The 21,063-nt window shown below is 40.8% G+C and overlaps 1 protein-coding gene across 7 annotated transcripts in view; it reads left to right on the top strand.

Moving 5' to 3' along the window:
* rbm27 (RNA binding motif protein 27) overlaps positions 1 to 21,063 on the top strand; it is a 142,078-nt gene that overhangs the window by 66,133 nt on the left and 54,882 nt on the right. For all 7 annotated transcript variants that reach the window (XR_009446605.1, XR_007248757.2, XR_007248758.2 and 4 more), the window contains exons 15-18: positions 1,606 to 1,680; positions 2,684 to 2,854; positions 5,291 to 5,395; positions 14,062 to 14,247. Coding sequence is in view for 2 of the 7 variants with exons in the window: in XM_048543019.2 (XP_048398976.1) it covers positions 1,606 to 1,680; positions 2,684 to 2,854; positions 5,291 to 5,395; positions 14,062 to 14,247 (537 nt within the window). In the remaining 5 variants the exon portion in view is untranslated. The remainder of the gene's footprint in view (positions 1 to 1,605; positions 1,681 to 2,683; positions 2,855 to 5,290; positions 5,396 to 14,061; positions 14,248 to 21,063) is intronic.

Raw genomic sequence — 21,063 nt, 5'->3', positions numbered from 1 at the left:
CAGCGCCTGATGAAATATATCCCAGGATGCCTTGGGAGTTAAGTGGGGAGATGCTGGGGCCCAGATGGAGATACCTAATGCTTTGTTGGCTACTGATGAAATCTGGTGAAATGCCAGATGACTGCAGGACAGCAAATGTGGTTTCTTTTGTTAAAGAAACTCAGCAGGGATAGGGCACATAATTACAGACCAGTTCATTTGATGTCAGTGGAAGGGAAATTATTGCAAAAAAATTCTGAAGGATAAGATTAATCTATGCTTGAAAAAGCAGAGATTGGTCAGGGCTTCTCAACACAGATTTGTTAAAGAGAGATCCTGTCTGACTAATTTAATTGAGTTTTTTTTTGAAAGTGGGACTAGATATATTTATGAAAGAGGTTGTATTGATATTGTTTAAATGGACTTTAGTGAGGCCTTTGACAAGGCCTCACATGGAAGGCTGATCCAACTGTAAGAGCCCATGGGACTAGGCAAGTTGGCAAACTGAGTCCAAAATTGGCTTGCAAACAGGAGGCGAAGGGTGATGGTGGACGGATGTTTTTGTGATTGGAAGCCTGTGACCAGACGTGTACTACAGGGGTCAGTACAAACCTTTGTCGTTTGTTATGTATGTTAATGACTTGGATGTGAGTTTAGAAAATATAATTAGAAATTTTGTGGATAACACAAAAATTGATGATATTGTTGATAGTGAGGCGGATCGTCTTAGCTGCAGTCTAATATTCATACCTGCTAAACTGTCCAGTGCAATTTCAGGTGAAATTTGATCCTGATATGTGAGAGATGATGCATTTTTGGAGGCCACTAAGGGGAGGAGATACCTAATGAACGGCAGGTTCCTAGGCAATACTGAGGGACCTTGGTGTAGAAGTCCATAGATCCCTGAAGGTGTCAGCACAGGTGGAGAGGGTGGTTAAGCAGGCATACAGGATGTGCGGTTACAACACTGGCATCTACCCAACAATTTGGAAAATTGCCCAGGTTTCTCCTGTACATAAAAAGCAGAACAAATCCACCCTGCCCCATCTGTCTACTCTGGAATCATGAATAAAGTAATGAAAGGTGTCTTCAACATTGCTTAAGCAACACCTGCTTACTGATGCCCAATTTGGCTTCTGCCAGGATCACACAGCTGCTGATCCCAATACTGCCTTGGTTCAAAGTGGACCCAAGAGCTGAATTCTAGAGGTCAGGTGAGAGTAACTGCCCTTGACATCAAAGTCTCATTCGACTGAGGCGGGCATCAAGTGGGAAATGGAGATAATAATATTAAAATTAATTATTCAGTCAAAATGGTAAAACATTGTGATAGTAGTTTAATTGAGAGATACTGGAACTGTGCCCTTCTTTCCTTATTAAGGAAGAAATTATTTCTTCCTTTCACAGATGTGATATATATGAATTTTGATTGTGGTTTTTGAATGATTTTCATTGAGAATATGTCATAACTTTGAGCTTAACTACCTTCTTCAGGAAATAAATTGAAAATTTGAATTAAAGTGCTATTTTTCACAGCAAAATCAAAATTTATCACTGCACACAAGGCAAATCTTGTTTGAATTAAAATGATCAATTTTTATCTGATTTTGTTTCATTTGCATTTAGGAAGCTTTAAAGTTACAGCAAGATATGAGGAAAAAGAAACAAGAGATGTTAGAAAAACAAATTGAGTGCCAGAAGGTAAAAATGTCTGTTCTGATTTTGATGTAGTTTTGTTCAATCCTCACTTTTTGCTGTACATTCAAGAATGTTTGCTTGCCAGATTTACCTGGCAGTTGCCTTTATATTAAATGGCTTTCTAACTGTTCACTGGGGGAATAGGTACTTAAAGGAATACTGGAATGTAATAAATTGAAAGGCATTTGGTAAATGACCAAAAATATGTTTTAAGAAGTTTCTCAAAGGAAAGAAATGGAGGTGCAGAGAAGGAGTTCCAGAGCTTAGGACCCTGATAGCTGAAGGCAAGTTAATCAATGATAGGGCAGTTAAAATTGGGAATGAAGAAGTCAAAATTGAAGTCTTGATATTTTGGAAGATTGTGGGGGGCTGCTGTGATTGCAAAGTAAGGGAAGGGTGAGACCAAATTAAAGGCTGAAACATCTGGATGAGAATTTTGAAGTTGAGGCGGCGTAGGTCATTGAACTCAGTGGGAGTTTGTAAATTGGACGAGATGCAAATTAGGATATGGGCAGCACAGCCTATGGTGATCTCAAATGTAGAGTATGGAATATGACAGATCAATCAGCAGTGCTTTAGAATAATTATTTGTAGACATATGAGGATTTAAGCAAGAGGTGAACTCAAAGGTATGCTGTCTCATTAGAGCAATGACAGGTGGTGGTTTGACCCAAAGTTTGTTTTGTTTGAAGGAGATGACAGAAGTAGTGAGGAGGTCGTTTGGAATAGAATGGTGAAGTCTGCCAGACCAAAGCCTGTAGAGTGGTGGGGAAAGATGAGGCTGCTTGATACAAGATCATGGTCTCAAAGGAAGTGAAAAATGACTTTGATTCATAGGAGGGTTTAAGCTCCAATCAAAGATATTTAAACAACTGAAGTGTTGCCCTATTTACCTGTCTAATGTAAAACGATGCTCATTTGGCACAGGATTGATCTGTTGATGGTGTCTAATTTAGATCAGTATTTCTAATATTAAACTATTTTTCTTTCTTCTTAATCCATTCAGGTACTAATTTGCAAACTGGAAAAAAACAAAAGTATGAAAGCAGATGAAAGAGCTAAAATAATGAAAACGATTAAAGACTTGACGGAAAGAATATCTCAGTTGCGTGATGAACTGAAAGCAACATCAGCATCATCGTCATCGGCTCCATCACAACTAAAATCTAAATCTGATGTCAGTTTTTTAAATGTATAACTATTGCCTTGCTAAAACAAAAATTAAGAAATATGTTATTTACTCACTGAAAGGGTAATAGTAATGGAATAAGTTTTTTTTTCTAAGAATATCATTTAATCAGACATATGAACAAAGAACAAGAGTTAGTCCCTCAGCTCTTCAGGCCTGCTCTGCCATTCAGTGAGGCCAGGGTTGACTTGATTTTAACCTCAACCCTACATGCTTCTATCTACATCTACCTTAAAAATATTTAAGGATTCTGCCTCCACAGCCTTTAGAGGAAGGGAATTCCAAAAACTCTAATGCTCTGAGACAAAAATATTTTCCTTATCTCTGTCGTAAATAAGAGCCCCTTATTTTTAAACTGTAAACCCTAACTCTAGATTCTCCCACAAGTGGAAACATCCTTTCTGTGTCCACCAGGTCAAGACGCATTCTGTATGTTTCAATCAAGTCACCTCGGACTCTCCTAAACTCCAGAGAATACAGGCCTTGCCTGTTGAACCATTCCTTGTGAGGCAGTCTGCCCATTCCAGGCAGTATAAATCCCTGAGTGATGCAAATAGATGTGTTCTGGATTATGAATAAGTTTGAGGAATATGGTGAGCAAGTGGTTAAATTGATCTTTTTTCTGAAGAAGTATATGAACTGAACTGTTTTGTATCAAAACTGCATATGATTACCTTGAGGAACAAGTATATGAAAGAACAAGACAAATGAATTGATTTGTATAGCTAACAGAGATGCCTGACTTTCATATTTTTGATTTAATGCTTTTAAGAATGAAACGTTTCTTCTGACCATTGTCCTTTTCAGCTCTGAACTGTGCTAAAGTCCACACAGGCCCTTTTGCATTAATTTTAAAAAATGTTAGCAGTCTTTAACTATTGTTCTTTTGGCTCCGAGGTCTTTTCATAAATGAAGCATGTTAAAGTGTGCTTACTTCATGAACATTTGATTCTGAATTTTCTGATTTCCTGATCTGTGACGATTGAGAATGAAACTGGCAAAATGAGTGAATTGAAGTGATTCCTGTATCATACTTAAACAATATTTTAATACAAATTTCTCTGAATGAAATTTGAACAAAAGCAGCCAGCATAGTAGTCAGCTTTAAGATTAATTAACAAGAGGCACTGTGGAAACTAAGCAACCTATGCTCAAGAGTGCGCAGTTCTGAGACCTTCAAATGAGACACAGTTAGTAATAAATGTACAAAAACATCTTACACATCGTTACAATTCCTGTGATGACTAATGGGTGCCAACCATTAATCTTTTAGTAACAATTGTTGTCATGCATCACAGTAAGTTTGAATTCTGCTGTGCACTTTGCCACAAGAACATTAAATAAACTTAGCCAAAGGGTAGTTGACAAGATGCTGGAATTAACACCAAGCATTAGCACGACTGTGACAAAATAAATAACGAGTTTATTTGATTCCTTTAAGAATATCTGGGTTGTTTATAGCCTAGGAGCTACTTTTGGAATATAATTGCAGTTGTACGAAACAGGGAAGCCAGTATGCACACAACAAGCACTGATGAGCAGCATTGAGATAATGATCAGATGACATGGTGATTAAGGGATAAACATTGGTTGGGATACTGGGAGGACATACCTGACCTGCTGCTAATAGTGGCATTGAATTTGTTACATTCATATGTGCAGACTTGACAGAGCTTTGGTTTAACATTTCATCCAAAAAACAGCATCTCTGACAACACAGTATTCCCTCAACGTTGCAAAGGAATGCCAGTGTACGTTGTGCTGGAAGGGGGATTTGGAAACCACCAGCTTCTCATAGATATTTACATAATCATTCTCATGACAGCAATACATCACAAAACGCTTTTGCCAGTTAGAAAGCTTTTGAAATGGACCCTGTGATATGGAATGGGGAAATGTGACAATTAATTTTGCACACACAATACCCCACAGACCTTTAAAGGTTTATTTGGTTTTGGTTAAGGAATGTATTGATGTAAAGATTATATATCTCGTAGTGTATTAAAATATAATATCTTACTAATTTATTTTTGGTGATGAGGTGATGTAGTGGTCACATCTCTGGACGAGTAACTGGGGATGTAAGTTCACATGCTGGTGGAATTTAACTTCAGTAATTATCTGGAATATAAGATTGGTCTCGATGATGTGATAAAACAGCCATCGATTTGTGCATAACCGATCTGGTTCAGTAATGTCTTCTCAGAAAGATGATTTGCCATCCTTGCCTAGTCTGGTTTACATGGGATTCCAGATCCAGAATAGTACAGTTGATTCTGAACTGCCCTCTTTAAATGGTCCAGCAAGTTACTCAATTCAAAGGCAGTTAACGATAGACAACAGATGCTGGCCTTGCCAGTGATACCTACATCCCGTGAAGTAATGTACCTTTAAATGTTTTTATTTTTGATTTTAACTGTTCAGGCACAGAAGGAATTACTGGATGCAGAACTGGATTTCCACAAGAAGCTGAATTCGGGGGAGGATACAACAGACTTGCGTAAAAAGCTGAATCAGCTCCAAGTGGAGGTAATAGTCATCTTTTTAATGACTGTGTCTTCCAGGTTCTTAAAATGTAGTTCACAATCCCCGGGAGACCTCTTTCATGGCGACTCTGGAGCAGGCAGTTTGGATGGGACTGTCCTGTAATTGACTGAGGCCCATTGATGTGTATGAGTGTGTGCACGACTTAATTTATTCCTTTGCTGCAGGGGATGTGGCCTAATTGCTGTCTTGAATAAATCCTACAATAAATAGTTTTTTAAAAAAGTTGCCCCACCCCATACGCTTGCAACTCCACCTCCTTGCAACTCTCTTCCTACATCCCTGTTTCACAACTACACAAGCACCATCCCTCACCTCTTTCTCCACTATATCGTTGACTGTATCGGTGCAGCCTTTTGCACCCACAAGGAGCTCGAGCAGTTCATCACCTTCACCAGCACATTCCGCTCCACCATCAAAATTCACCTGGGCTACTTCTGACACCTCCCCCTTTCTGGACCTCTCTGGAAACCAACTCATCACCGACACCCATTTCAAACCCACTTACTCCCACACCTACCTCAACTACACCACCTCCCACCCACTGTTGCAAAATGCTATCCCATACTCCTATTTCCTCTGTCTCTGCCGCATCTGCTCCCAGGATGAGCCGTTTTACACCAGGACATCCCAGATATCCTCCTACTTTAGGGACGGTAATTTCCTTTCCTCTACAATTAAGGATGCCTTCAATCGCATCTCCTCCATTTCCTACAAATCTGCCCTCAAATCCCTCCATGCCCCCAACAGCAAAAAGGAAAGAGCCCCCTTTAGCCCTCACGTACCACCCCATCAATCTCCAAATCCAACTCAAACTCCTTCAACATCTCTGCCACCTGCAATCAGATCCCACCACTAAAAAATACTTCCCTCCCCACCGCTTTCCACAGAGACTGATCATTCCACGATTCCCTTGCCATTTCTACTCTCGCCCCTCCCCCAAAAAAAACTTCTCCTCCACACCCGGTATCTTACCCTGCAACCACAAGAGATGCAGCACCTGCCCCTATACCTCTTGACCATCTCTGTCCAAGGCCCCAAACAGTCCTTCCAGATTGGGCAGAGATTCACCTGTACTTCAATCAACCTTATCTATTGCATCTGTTGCTTCCCATTGCACTATATCAGCAAGACCAAACAGAGTTGGGGACCAGTTCGCAGAGCATCTTGCACTCTACGCACATCAACAAACCCAACGTCCCATTTCCATCCATTTTTAATTCTCTCTGCCACTCTCCTGACGACATGCCCATTCTTGACCTCTTCCACTGTCAGTGAGGCCAAATGTAAACTGGAGGAACAACCCCTGATAGTTCGTCTTGGAAGCTTACAGCCCAACGGCGTTAACATTTGACTTCACCAGCTTCAAAAATCCCTCCACCCCCAGCCATTTCTGGCCCTCTCCCTGACCTGACCTGACCTGACCTGACCTGACCTGACCTGACCTAACCTAACCTGTTCATCTTCCTACTTGCCTATCCACTCCAACCTTCCCATGGACCAATCACAATAATCCCCTACCTGCATCCACCTATCACCATCTCTCCTACTGCCCCCCCCCCCCCCGACCTGCCTCCCTCTCTTTGTGAGGGGTAGGAGGACCCAGAAATAGTCTTAATGAATGGTTTTGGTTCAAAATGTTCACTTTCCAACTTTTCTGATGCTGCCTGACCTGCTGTGCTTTTCCAGCTTCGCACCTATAGATGCTGGCTTCCAGTATCTGCAGGCCTTATAGTCTCCTTTAACAAAATAATCAATTATTTAACAACTAAACAGCAACTGTTCTGATACAGTAACATCCTGTAAACACAAACTTGGCAAAGACAAATTCAGTAAAGTAGATTTGTCTCACATGCAGTGTTTCTCCAGTCCAGGAGGAAGGAACAGCAAGAGAAAATTCTGGCAGAGAGAGAGAGAACTCCACTGTTTTGCTGGATAAGGAAGGGATGTATGGCAGGTTCACAACCTAAACAACTGCTGAAAACTAAACAGCTGATTCTGTGGGAGGTGGACTCCACCCATTCATGCTGCTTCTATTACTCAAACTTCTTATAATTAAAAAAAAAGGCCAAATTCACCTCGAGCTGTTTATTGGCTTGGAACAGACTGCATGGCATCTCTGTCTCAACTTCTCTTCGGACAGTATATTACAGATTTTTTAATTCCGTATTTAAAAAAGTCTAAATTCACTGTCGTTTTGTCAATAATATTACATTTGTGCCCTGTAATTATTGATGCTAATGGAAAATTGTTCCACTAATGCTCAGTCAAATCCTTGGTGTTCTCATCTCCAAGAAGCTCTTCCAATCTCTTCATGTCACGAAACCATGTAACCTTTGAACAATTACTCACATATCTTTGTCTTCTCCTCTGATATGTGGGAATAACCTGGAGTATGATCAGTGATTAGAAGCATTCAACACAATCTCCTTGCTTTTGTCCTCTATGCTTCTATTAATGAAGTCATTTGTTTCATTTTTTTATGCGTTGAGGGGATGTAAACTTTGTTGGCTAAGTTAGCATTTACTATCCATCCCTACCTCCCCTTGAGAAGGTGCTGGTGAGCTGCCTGCTTGAATGCTAGAGTCCATTGTGGTGTGGGTCATCCACAGTATACGTTCAGGAAAGGATGGCAGAATTTTGACACAACAATAATGAAAGAAGGGTAATATATTTCCAAATCAGGATGATAAGAAGCTTAGAGGGGAGCTTGCAGGTGGTGGCTTTCCCATGTATCTGCTGCCCTTTTCCTTATGGATGTAATTGATGTGGGTTGGAAGGTGTTGTCAAAGGATCTTTAGCAGATTTCTCCAGTATATTTTGTAGATGATTGCTGGAGTGATTGAATGTTTGGGGATGTGGTGCCGTTTAAGTGGGCTGCTTTGTCTTGTGTAGTGTCAAGCTTCTTAAGTGTTGTTGGAGCATTCATCCAGGTAACCATCACACTCCTGACTTGTAGATGATGGACAGGCTCTGGGGAGTCAGGAAGTACGTTTCTCACTGTTGTATTTGCAGCCTCTGACCTGCTGTTGCAGCAAGGTTTTCACATGGCTAGTCTCGTTTAGTTAGTTTCTGGCCATTGGTAAACCCCAGGATGTTGATAGTAGGGGTTTCAGTGATGTTATTGCCATGAATGTCAAGGAATGATGGTTAGATTCTCTCTTGTGTAGGAATTGGTCGTTGGCTAGCACTTGATGAGCCAGCATGTTTGGTAGCTAATAAAGGTAAGTAGATTTTTTTGCGTTCATTGCTAGTGGAATGGACTATATACAAGTAGGGAAGTGGTTTTGCATCTGTACAGGGGTTTTGGTGAAAACTGCGACTGAAGTACTGCATATAGTTTTGGTGCCCTTACATAATGAATTATGTAATTGCATTAGAGCCAATCCAGAAATGGTTCATGGGATTAATTCCAGAGTCGGAAGGTTCCTCTCCTCATGAGAGATTGAGCAATTTAGGTCTATACCTACTCATGTTTACAAGAATGAGAGAAGGTGTAATTGAGGTATATGAGATGCGAAAGGAATTGACAAAGTAGCCAAAGAGCGCATATTTCCCCTTGTGGAGCAATGTAGAAAGAGACTTCATAGTTTTAAGCCAAGTGGTGGTAGTTTTTGAACATGATAAGTAGCAGTAATTTCTCTGGTATGGTAGTGAGTCTGTGGAATTCGCTACTCTGGACTGTCGTGGATGCCAAGACACTGAATAGATTTAAGGAGGAGATGTGCAGATTTTTAATTGGTAGTTATTAGATCATAAGTAGGAACAGGTGTAGGTTGTACAGTCCTTTTTTGAGCCTGCTCCATCATTCAGTAAGCTAATAGCTATTTCTGCTTATCTTTTGCTCAAAAGACAATCCCCTCCCTAACTGGGATTATCTTGGTGCACCTTCTCTGAACAGACTCCAATAAAATATGTTTCCTTTAATAAGAGGACTAAACAATTCAGTGTAGTGAAAGAGATCCGATATTTCTCAGGAACACTTATCTGTGTTTTCGTTGTAATTCTTGATCGCCCTACTGATCAAAAATCTATCCATCTTAGCTTTAAATATACACAAGATCTCTGCCCCCAAGCTCTCTGTGGCAACGAGTTCCAAAGGCTGGCATCCCTGAGACCCCCCCTCCTCTTACGCTGAAATTGCACCTCTTTATTCTAAGAATGTGCCTTCTGGTCCCAGACGCTCCCCTAAGGGAAAGAATCCTCTTTCGTCTTTTGCCTTGTCAAGCCACTTAAGACTCCTGTGTCTTTCAATGAGATCATCACTCATTCTTTTTAGCTCCAGTGAGTAGAGTCCCAACCTGTTTAGCTTTTGCTCAAAAGACCATCCCTCCTGACTGGGATCATCCTGATGCAGATGCTTTGATCAGCCTTCAGTGAAACATCTTTCCCTAAGTAAGAGGACCAAACTGTTCACAGTAGTACAAATATCTCGTATAGTTGCAGGAGGAATTCCCTGCTCTAATACTTCAACACCCTTGAAATAAGCGCCAACATTCCATTTGCCTTTTTGATTTCCTGTTGCGCCTGTGTGCTAGCTTTGTGTTTTGAGCACAAGTGTGCTCAAGTCCCTCCGTTTTGTGCTTTTTATCTGTTTAATGGGTTAGTGATGTGGGAAGGGGACCAGAAAGTGGAGTTGAGGCTGAGATGAAATCCATCACATCATATCAAATGGTACAGCAGTCTCACAGGGCAATATTGTCTGTTTGCAGTTCTAGCTCCTATGTTCTGACATGTTACTTACCACTTGTCAGTCATACCTGGATATTGTCCAGGTTTTGCTGTATTTTGACATGCTGCTTCAGTATTTGAACAGTCACAATGGTATTCAACAACCATCAGTGAACATCCCCATTTGTGACTTCATGGGAAGTCATGGATGAAATGGCGGAAGATTGTTTTGTCTTAGACACTACCCTGGCAAACTCCTGTTGTGATACCCTGGAGCTGAGAAGATTAACCGCGAACAATCATGTCTATCTTCCTTTCGTGTTAGAAATGGCTCCATCCAGTGGAGAATTTCCCCCTCAATTTCATTAACTTCAATGTTGTAAAGGCTTCTTGATGCCACCGATACATAGCATTTTTTTTAAGACCTTATATACTTTTTCTGATGCTCTAAGACAGATATAATTTTTGCCCCTCATTTCTTTTACAATTCTTGAAGCCTCTTGTACCATTGTTCATTTTAATTGTTGCTTTTAGCTATGCAGTGAGCACTAACTTTGGTTCCACTTCTGGTCAGACTTGTGAAAATCTGTATAGTTTACTTGCAAAGTAGCTCCTTTGAAACTTGTTATTTCCTTTTACCTGCCAGTCTTTAATTTCCACCAACATGTCCGGATCCCTCTTCAATTCACTGAAAGTAGCTGTCCTCAAGTTTTTTTGTTTGCTTTTGCTCTTTGCAAGTTTTGGCTCATGCAGAACTCTGCTGTATCCCAATTCCAAAAAATCTTGTTTTACCATTATCCCCTCTACTGTTTGAGCTTAATGGCTTCCACTCTGGCAAAGCCTGAACTACTTTAAAATTGTCTTCCTTGTGTTCAAGTCCCTCCTTGGTATTGCTTCCCTCAGTCTATGCCACAAGGATCAGTGCTGGGTCCATTGCTTTTTGTCATTTATATAAATGATCTTGATGTGAACACAGGAGGCATGATTAGTAAGTTTGCAGACGGCATCAAAATTGGAGGTGTAGTGGATGACAAACAAAGTTACATCAGGACTGTACAATAGGACCTTGATCATATGGGCTAATGGACTGAGGAGTGGCAGATAGAGTTTAATTTAGATAAATGTGAGGTGCTGCAGTTTGGAAAGGCAAATCTGGGTACGACGTATATATGTAATGGTGAAGTTCAGTGGAGTGTTCCTGAACAAAGAGACCTTGGGGTGCGGGTTCGTAGTTCTCTAAACGCGGAATCTCAGGTAGATGGGATAGTGAAGAAGACGTTTGATGTGCTTGCCTTTGTTGGTCTGTACATTGATTACAGGAATTGCGAGGTCAGGTTGTGTCTATACAGGATGTTGGTTAGGCCACTTCGGAATATACTGTTCAAATTCTGGCCTGCCTGCCATAAGACAGATGTTGTGAAGTTGGAAAGGTTTCAAAAAAGATTTGCAAAGATGTTGCCAGGGTTGGAGTATTTGAACTATAGGGAGAGGCTGAAAAGGCTGGAGCTGTTTTCCCTGAAGTGTCGGAAAATGAGGGGTGACCTTACAGAGGGTTTTAAAATCATGAGGGGCATGGATAGGGTGAATAGCCAATGTCTTTTCCCCCAGGTGGAGGAGTCCAAAGAGTGCATAGGGTTTAGGATGAGAGGGGAAAGATTTAAAAGGAACTTAAGGAGCAACTTTTCCATGCAGAGAGGATGATGCATGCATGGAATGAGCTACCGGAGGAAGTGATAAATTACAACATTTGAAAAGCATCTGGATGGGTATATGAATAGGAAGGGTTTAGAGGGATATGGGCCAAATGTTGGCAAATGGGACAAGATTAATTTATGTGGTCAGCATGAACAAATTGGACAGAATGGTTTTCGTGCTCTACAGCTCTCTGACTCTAAATTCCAGTTACCTGATGAAACCTGTGAACTCCTCTCAGTTTTGGTGTTTCCTTGTTTGCTTCTGTCCTCCAGTAGTTGGCAGCTGTCTTATATTGGAATTTCTTCTCTTAAACCTTTACGACTACCTTTCCTTTGAGATGCTGTGCTAAATCTTTCTGGTCAAAATTGTGGGCTTTGCTGTCAAATTTTGTTTTAAATGGCACTGTGTATTGTCCTGGGATTTGTGCTATTTTAAAGCTGCTAAGCGCATGCTATTAATGTTAATCTGATTTGCCCTTTTCAGGACATAGGGGTTTGGGGGAATGCTGTCTCCAAATTTCAGTATTGGTAAAAGCATTGGAGAAATTCCTTTTGCCTTTTGTTTATATTAACCACTGTTACTTTTATTTTCTTGATGGATATTAAAAAAGGCAACTGCTGTAATCTGTTGAATGTATGACAATGTCCAACATTTCTACTTTGGAACTTGGCGTTCTGTTGGTGACACCTACATATTCTGTAAGCTGCAGCTTTGTTGAGTCAACAAAATTACTTTAAATTGTTCATCCTTTAACATTGTCTTTGGTCTATTGTGAAAAACATCATTCAGTTTGAGATAGTAGGAACTGCAGATGCTGGAGAATCTGAGATAACGAGGTGTGGAGCTGGATGAACACAGCAGGCCAAGCAGCAGCAGAGGAACAGGAAAGCTGACATTTCAGTCCTAGACCTTTTCTAAAAGTGCTGCCTTTGGGAATTTTATTTAATGGGAGCAATAAGTTCAGAACAAAATACCGAGTGCTGTCAATTATAATTCTATTAAGCGAATGGACAGAGAACATGCTGTGATTTCTAGTTTGCATTGCCTCAGTTGGAAGGCACTAAATTATAAAATGACACAAAATTAAGGTTTTGGCTTGCCCTAGTGGCCGGCTGTTATACGGTGACTTTAAATGGATGTGCTCATAATCTTTATACATGAGGCAGGCGAATGTATTATCTGTCATCTACCACAGTAGATGGAGTGTTAGTTGACTGAGTAGGGTGTACAAATACAAGCTTTCTAGTAATGTATATGCTTTTGTAACCTTCGAATAAGGAGTTCCCAAAAGCTTACCTGTCCCACTCAAGCAGTTCTTGATTTTGTCTTTGAAGGGCAGAAGCATATGTAACTCATGCTTATAGTGGAAAATATTGTTGCAAAAAATGCTTTGCCATGAAAAAAAACACTCACTTGACTCAAGAAGCCAAGGTGGTAGCTAAAATAGTTTCATAAATATTTGCACTAGTTTGATTTGTTGAATTTCTTTATTTCACTTGCTTTCCTGCTTGATTGATTTTTGTTTCATTTATCCTTGATTATTCCTCAATGACAGTTTATCTACCTGTGTTAGAACATAGAACATAGAACAGCACAGCACAGAACAGGCCCTTCAGCCCACGATGTTGTGCCGACCATTGATCCTCATGTATGCACCCTCAAATTTCTGTGACCATATGCATGTCCAGCAGTCTCTTAAATGACCCCAATGACCTTGCTTCCACAACTGCTGCTGGCAACGCATTCCATGCTCTCTCAACTCTCTGCGTAAAGAACCTGCCTCTGACATCCCCTCTATACTTTCCACCAACCAGCTTAAAACTATGACCCCTCGTGCTAGCCATTTCTGCCCTGGGAAATAGTCTCTGGCTATCAACTCTATCTATGCCTCTCATTATCTTGTATACCTCAATTAGGTCCCCTCTCCTCCTCCTTTTCTCCAATGAAAAGAGACCAAGCTCAGTCAACCTCTCTTCATAAGATAAGCCCTCCAGTCCAGGCAGCATCCTGGTAAACCTCCTCTGAACCCTCTCCAAAGCATCCACATCTTTCCTATAATACGGCGACCAGAACTGGACGCAGTATTCCAAGTGAGGTCTAACCAAAGCTTTATAGAGCTGCAACAAGATCTCACGACTCTTAAACTCAATCCCCCTGTTAATGAAAGCCAAAACACCATATGACAATGAAGAATCAGGTTGTACAAAGATATCACTGACACTGGCTCAAACTAGCAGTGTTTGTGTTTTGCAAAAGGACATAACCAAATCTGTTGTCTTTTTCAGGCTGCAAGACTGGGCATTCTTCCTGCAGGACGTGGTAAGACTATGCAAACACGAGGTCGAGGTCGAGGCAGGAGCGTGAGGGGAAGAGGCGCGCAAATGCACATGGTGGTTGATCACAGGCCCAAAACTTTAACAGTATTCGGCTTCACACAGGAGGAAAAGGATGAATTAATGCCACATTTCTCAGTAAGTTTAGACCTAAATTTAATTCAACGTTGACATTTTAAGTAATCTAATTGGCAAAAGATTGCATATGTTTTGATTTTGTTTGGTTCCAAGCATTCATAATATCCTGGGTCCATAAACACCCCTTGCTATATTTTGCTGTTTAACTGTAATTTAAATAACATAATCAAAAATTGAAGTTGTTATACTGTCAATGACAAAGGGGTTGAGTGTTGTGGGGATAGGAAATTGTCTTGTGAACAGATTGTCCAGAACAATCTAAAGTTCATATTCCCAGTCTGTTCTGGTTTTCAAGTCTATTTTAGGCTGTGTAAGGTGTTCATGTTCTATAATTTCTTGGCCTGTTACCTGATAGTTCTGTAGTGGCAGCATGCAGTTTGTGCGCACATATAATGCAAATTTCCCGTTGTGGAATAGTTGGACAGGTTAGTCCACTAATCTGTGAATCACCAAAGGCTTCAAATTAATCTACCAGTATAGCTACTCAAACTACATCTTTTATTTTCCTGTTAAGCCACAATGAATAATGTTGATAGTTTCAAACACTTGTCAGTTACTCGCTATTGTATCTGGTCTTCGTCCTGCCATCGGGCTATTCTGTTGTCTCAAATCTGCTGAGCAGGCTCAATGCCCACAGCTCGTGAGTACCTTCCACAATGCTTCTGAATTTATATCATGTTACCGATTATTTATTATTCCTTCCTGAAAGTGCTATAATGAACATTTAGATTGTGCGGCTGAAGTCGCACAAGTTGGGTGAGAAATGCAGAATTTAGTGCAAGAAATGTTACAAAGTAACAAAAATCAATTCGGACCAAACACATACCATACTTGTCTGCATATAACACACGCCTCAACTTGAATGAAAAGTCAAATTGGAGTTGCCATCGTGCATGCTGTGCATCAGTTTAATAATTCTATGTTGAAAATGTCATTCTTGGAACATCAACTGCAAATACCCCTGCAAGTCTCTCACCATCTTGACTTGGGACTACATTGTCATTCCATCACTTGCTGAATCAAAATCCCAAAAATCCTCTCCCGGCAATGTTATGCATGTGCCGAGATCTCAAGGAGTGAATCACTTCAAGGTGGTAGGTCCCCGTTATTTGCTCCAGGGCAGTTAAAGATTGGCAATACATTTTTGCCCGGCCAGCAAAACCATATCCGAAGAATGTCTCCATTTTTCATTCATTCTCAGAGGCAATGACAGGCCATTTGTAAGTGGTGGATGTCAGTTATGGCAGCCTTAGGCCACATTTTATGGATTTTTTTTCTGCACTGCCTATCTCTTTACATACTTTGTGACATACTGTAACACTAAATCACCCGGGAGGGTGTAAAAGAACAAATCTGCAATTAAATCATGAGAAATGCAAGCATTGAAGTTATTGTAATGGGGGACTTCATTTACCTGCCTGTAGACTGGGATTGTGGTAAGGGCAGAAAGGAGGAAGAATTCTGCTAAAAACTTCCTGAACACTACTTTTGTTGTATATGTTCAAGTCGAGAAGGGAACCACTGCTTGACCAGATTTTTGGGACAAGATGTACTGGGTAGATCAAGTACAGGCCGGGAACGTTTAGGGGACGTTAAACATTATACCATGCAGTTTAAGATGACAGTGGGCCATGGGGGAGAGCTGACTTCAATTGGGTGTGAACAGATCTGGGCCGGATGGATTGGTCCTAAAGGTTAGTGGAGAAACTGCACAATATGTTAGTTTCAAAAAAGAGATGGTTTGGACAAGGTATATTCCCTTCCTCAGAAGGGAAAAGTAGGGCAAACAAATCCAGAGTCACCTGAATGATAAAGGAGGTACAGTTTTAAGATAAAGAATGGAAAAAATGCCTAGGTGTCAAGTAGAAAATAAAATTGTGAACCAAGCTAACTGTAAAATGTTTGAGGGAGGTGGAAAAGCAAGTGAAAGAAGCCAAGAGAGATTGTGGAGACAAAATGTCTGGTAGCTAACATAGGAGGGACTCGCAAAGTCTTTATAAATAGAAAAAGGAGGAGTTAGGCAGATTTGGAACCGTAAAGGAGATTTACACTTGGAGGCAGGAGCATGGTTTATGTGGTGAATGAATATTTTGTATTTGCCTTTACCAAGGAAGCACGTGTTACCAAATCCGTGGTGGCAGAGGTTCAGAATGAATCAGGAGAAGGTTTTGGATTAGCTGTTGGTATTTAATGATGCAAAAATACCTGGACCGTATGAGATGAACCCAAGGATATTGAAGGAAGTGAGTGTGGTAATTTCTTAGGCAGTGGGGTGGTAGCATGGTTTTGGTGGTGGAGCCAAAGAATTGGAAAATTGCCATAATTGTGCCCTTATTTAAATAAAAGTTAGAAGAAATCCCAGCAACTGCAGACCATTCAGGGTTAATCTTTTTTTTTGTGGGCAAACTTCTGGAAACTAGAATCCTGGATAGAATTAATAGTCACATGGTCAAATGTGGGTTTATTAGGGAGAGCCAGAATTGTTTTCTAAAGGGAAAATCATGTTGGACTGATTTACTGGTGTGATTTGAAGAAGTAAGAGTTGTTGAGGGCAATACTGTTGATGTGGTGTCCATGTACTTCCAAAAGGTGTACATGCTTAGTAGACCTTTATGCGTACAGTTGTAGCTCATGAAATAAAAGGGTCAACAGCAATGCAGATACAAAATTGGCTACATGATGGAAATAAATTAAAAACGGATAGTTTTCATGCAAGAAGGTTTGTAGTGGAATTTTCCAGGCATTGGTATTGATACCCTTGCTTTTTCTGATTTGTATATGTGATCTATATTAGAGGGGACAATATTAAAGTTTGTGGATGATACAAAACTTGTAAACAAAGCAAACTGAGGAAGACCGTGTCGAACTTCAAAAAGACTGACAGGCGAGTGAAATGGGCAGTTAGATGGCAGTTGTAATTCAATGCAGAGAAGCGTGAGATGATGTATTTAGATAGGAAGAACATGGGTAGATAATATAGCACATAGGGTAAAATTCTAAAGGGGTTGCAGTTGCAGAGGGGCCTGAGCGTATAGGTGCATACGTCTTTAAAAGTGACAGTGTGAAGCCAACGCAAATGTTAAAAGACAAAAACAGAGAGCCGAACCAATTCTTTCTACCTCTATATTACCAACACTGTAAAATTAAAAACGTCAAAGACCCTCAGTTGACCCCTATGTGTCTTAACGGGTCTTTTTTTGAATAACCAATCCTAGACTCTCTGAATGATTAATTCTCAACATCAGTTTTTAGGCAAAAGAAAAGATTTACCAACTTTATTAATAATGCAGTAACCTTAGAGAGCAAAAGTACACAAAATAATTAATATCTCTGCAACAGGTAACCTTTATTTTCAGCCATTCGCAGAAAAGACAAATAAACACAGTTAAGGGAGAAATAAAATAAACCACAAGAACTGTGGATGCTGTAAATGAGGAACAGAACAGAAGTTGCTGGAAAAGCTCAGCAGGTCTGGCAGCATCTGTGAAAAAAAAACCAGAGTTAATGTTTCTGGTCCGGTGACCTGAAACATTCTAGCAAAGAAAATAACAAAACTGGGTAGAGTACTTCAATGGTTATCATGAGGCATTGTTTTACAAGGGGAGTTGATTGTTTTCTGTTGATTTTCTGAAGATTTTGATCAGGGGCACTTATGTTCATTCACGCAGAGGAACTCAGCGAGACTTGGTTTCTCTTCTCTGAAATTGCAGTAGCTATCAATGGGAGGTTAGGCAGGAAGCTTTCAAATCTTCATGCTGTAACATCAGCAGCAAGAACTCTTCACAGGAAACACAATACAAAACCTAGGTCCAAACTCTGACCTCTTCCTGTCAGACTGAGCATTTCCCCATGAGTTTCCATTTTCTATTCAGTATCTGCCATCTGCTAGAACATAATGTCTTTCTTAGACTTGCTGGCACCAAGTCTCAACCAATTAACTTCAGACTTGGCCTCAAACAAACCACAGCTTGTCTGCTCTCTTTTTTTAAATGCAAGCCACTGCCTCCTGCAGTGCCATTATGATGCCACCCGTAAATTGCAGGAACAGCAACTCATATTCTGCTTTGATATCATGGGGCTGCATGGTTCCCATGTGGATTTCACCAGCTTCAAAATCCCCCCCCCCCCCCCACCCACTGCATCACACAACCAGCCCACTCGTCCCTGCCTCCCTAATCTGTCCTTCCTCTCACCTGTCCCCTCCTCCCACCTCAAGCTGCACCTCCATTTCCTACCTACTAACCTTATCCTGGCCCCTTGACCTGCCCGTCCTCCCCGGACTGACGTATCCCTTCCCTACCTCCCCACCCATAATCTCCTCTCCACCTATCTTCTCCTCTATCTATCTTCAGTCCACCTGCCCCTCTCTCCCTATTTATTTCAGAATCCTCTCCTCATCCCCCTTTTCTGATGAAGGGTCTAGGCCCGAAACATCAGCTTTTGTGCTCCTGAGATGCTGCTCGGCCTGCTATGTTCATCCAGCTCCGCACTTTGTTAGCCCACAGAGTAAAGATGATTTTCAGCTCTCAGTTCACAGCTCCAAGTCAAAATTAAGAAAATAATTTGAAAATTCGCAAGTGTTTTAACAGATAAACATAGGAAGCCATTCAACCCATCATGTCCATGCAGAGCCTGCAAAAGCATCTCAGCTTATGGCACTCTGCCAATCCTTTGCAGGCCTGAGCTTTATTTCTTCAGCTACTTAGCTAATATGTAAGTACAGGATGAATAAAAATTATAGGGAACACTACAACGGCCTGTATCTAATATTTGTGCAACGCAAGCTGATGAGGGGCCACACAAATAAATCAGTCACAAAAATGAACACTGGTGCCTTCAGTTTGAAAGCAGCAAGCAACTTCGTGTTCCAGAAGCACAGATCCAGAGGTCTACCTGCAGTATATCCAGCATCACAATGACATCATGAACTCCAAGGTAAAGCAATAATGATAGGTTAACCTGAGCCATCTGAAAAGAAACTAATATGTGCAACTTCCACACAGAACGGGAAAATGAATTTTCTGTGCACAACTGTAAAAGACAAGTATTTACCTACGTGATACCAAATATGTAAAAAGGGGAATTTGAAATTGATGGATGGCTTTCCTTTGAACAATGTGCTTTGGATAAAGAAAAATGATAAATTGAAGGTTGTTTTGCAAGTCCAGTCATGATTTTGTTCTTCCCAACCAGCAGAAAAAGTAAGGCCTGCACTGAGCATCATTTCACATCCACAAAAGAAATCATTTGCAGATGAAGTAATGAAAGGACCAATGATTTGTGGTCAATGATTCTTTATTCATAAACTTTGAGAACAAAAAAGAAATAAGTGACAACCCTGAACACATCACTTGGTGCTTTCACACTAGCAAGATGACTGGAACTTTTGTCCGGTGATGACTTTCAGCAACTACTGTAGAACTGGATGGAAAGTCAGTGCTGCAGTAGTTGCAGTTTGAAGAATCCATTAATGTTATCGACACAACCCAGCTGACTTTTTTTCACAGACAAAAACAGAAATTGCTGGATAAACTCAGCAGGTTTGGCAGCATCTGTGAAGAGAAGTCAAAGATAACATTTTGGGTTGAGTGAGTCTTCCTCCAAACTGATTTCTTTTTGTGCAAATGGGTTTTGAGGACATAACAACTGAAAATCTTCTATCCTTTTGCCCCTGACTGAGGGATTATGGGGTGAGAATATCTACAATAAGTTCAAATGGGATGTTTTTGAGAAAGAAATTCAAGTCAAGATTTTTTTTTACCACCCAGCCATGCTTGGTGCAAATGCAGGCTTTGTTGCATTTTGCAAAATTGCCCCTCTCTTGTCAACTACTGATGTATAATGCATCAGCAAGCATTAGCAGGTAAAATTATGAAGTTTGTTCATGTAATAACAGTTGTTGTTAAAATTGTAAACTTTATTTGAGGAAAAGCCTTACTGTTTTTCTTTAAATCCTGACTGAGTGAACTCTGGTGCTGACAGTGAACTAATCTTACAAGCTGATTTAAGTTAAGTTGAGTGACGGCCCCGCAAAGATTTGGATTTTTTTAAAAATTCATTTGTGGGATGTGGTCATCCCTGGCTGGTCAGCATTTATTGCCCCTCCCCAGTTGCACTTGAGAAAGTAGTTGTAGTTGCTTTCATAAACTGCTGCAGTCCACCTGGTGTAGGTTGACCCTCAATGCCATTGGGGATACAATTCCAGAATTTTGACCTAGAGATAGTGAAGGAACAGCAATTATGTTTCCAAGTCAAGATGGTGGGTGGCGTTGAGGGGAATGTGAAGGTGGTGGTATTCCCTTATATCTGCTGCACTTGTCCACCTAGATGGATGTGGTCGTGAGTATAGAATATGCTGTCTGAGGATCTTTGGTAAATTTCTGCAGTGCATCTTGTAGATCGTACACACTGCTGCTACTGAGCATCGGTGGTGGAGGGAGTAGATGTATAAGTGGAGTAGTGCCATGCAAGCGAGCTGCTTTGTCCTGGATGGTGTCAAACTTCTCGAGTGTTTTTGGACCTTCACTTATCCAGGCAAGTGGGGAGTTTTCTATCACACTCCTGGCTTGTGCCTTGTAGATGGGGGACAGGCTTTGGGGAGTCAGGAGGTAAGTTACTCGCCACAGTGCTCCTAGCCTTTGACCTGCTCTTGTAGCCACTGTGTTTAAGTGGTGAGTTTAGATGAGTTTGAGAACAGTTCTGAGGAAGGGTCACCGGACCAGAAACGTTAATGCTGACTTTTTCTTCACACTTGGTGGCAGACCTACTGAGCTTCCAGCAACTTTTGTTTTTGTTCCACTCGGAAGACTCTTATGC

This window comes from Stegostoma tigrinum, chromosome 13, assembly GCF_030684315.1.
Source record: "Stegostoma tigrinum isolate sSteTig4 chromosome 13, sSteTig4.hap1, whole genome shotgun sequence".
In the NCBI taxonomy this organism is placed as follows: Eukaryota; Metazoa; Chordata; class Chondrichthyes; order Orectolobiformes; family Stegostomatidae; genus Stegostoma; species Stegostoma tigrinum.
This window is presented reverse-complemented; position numbering and strand designations above follow the sequence as displayed.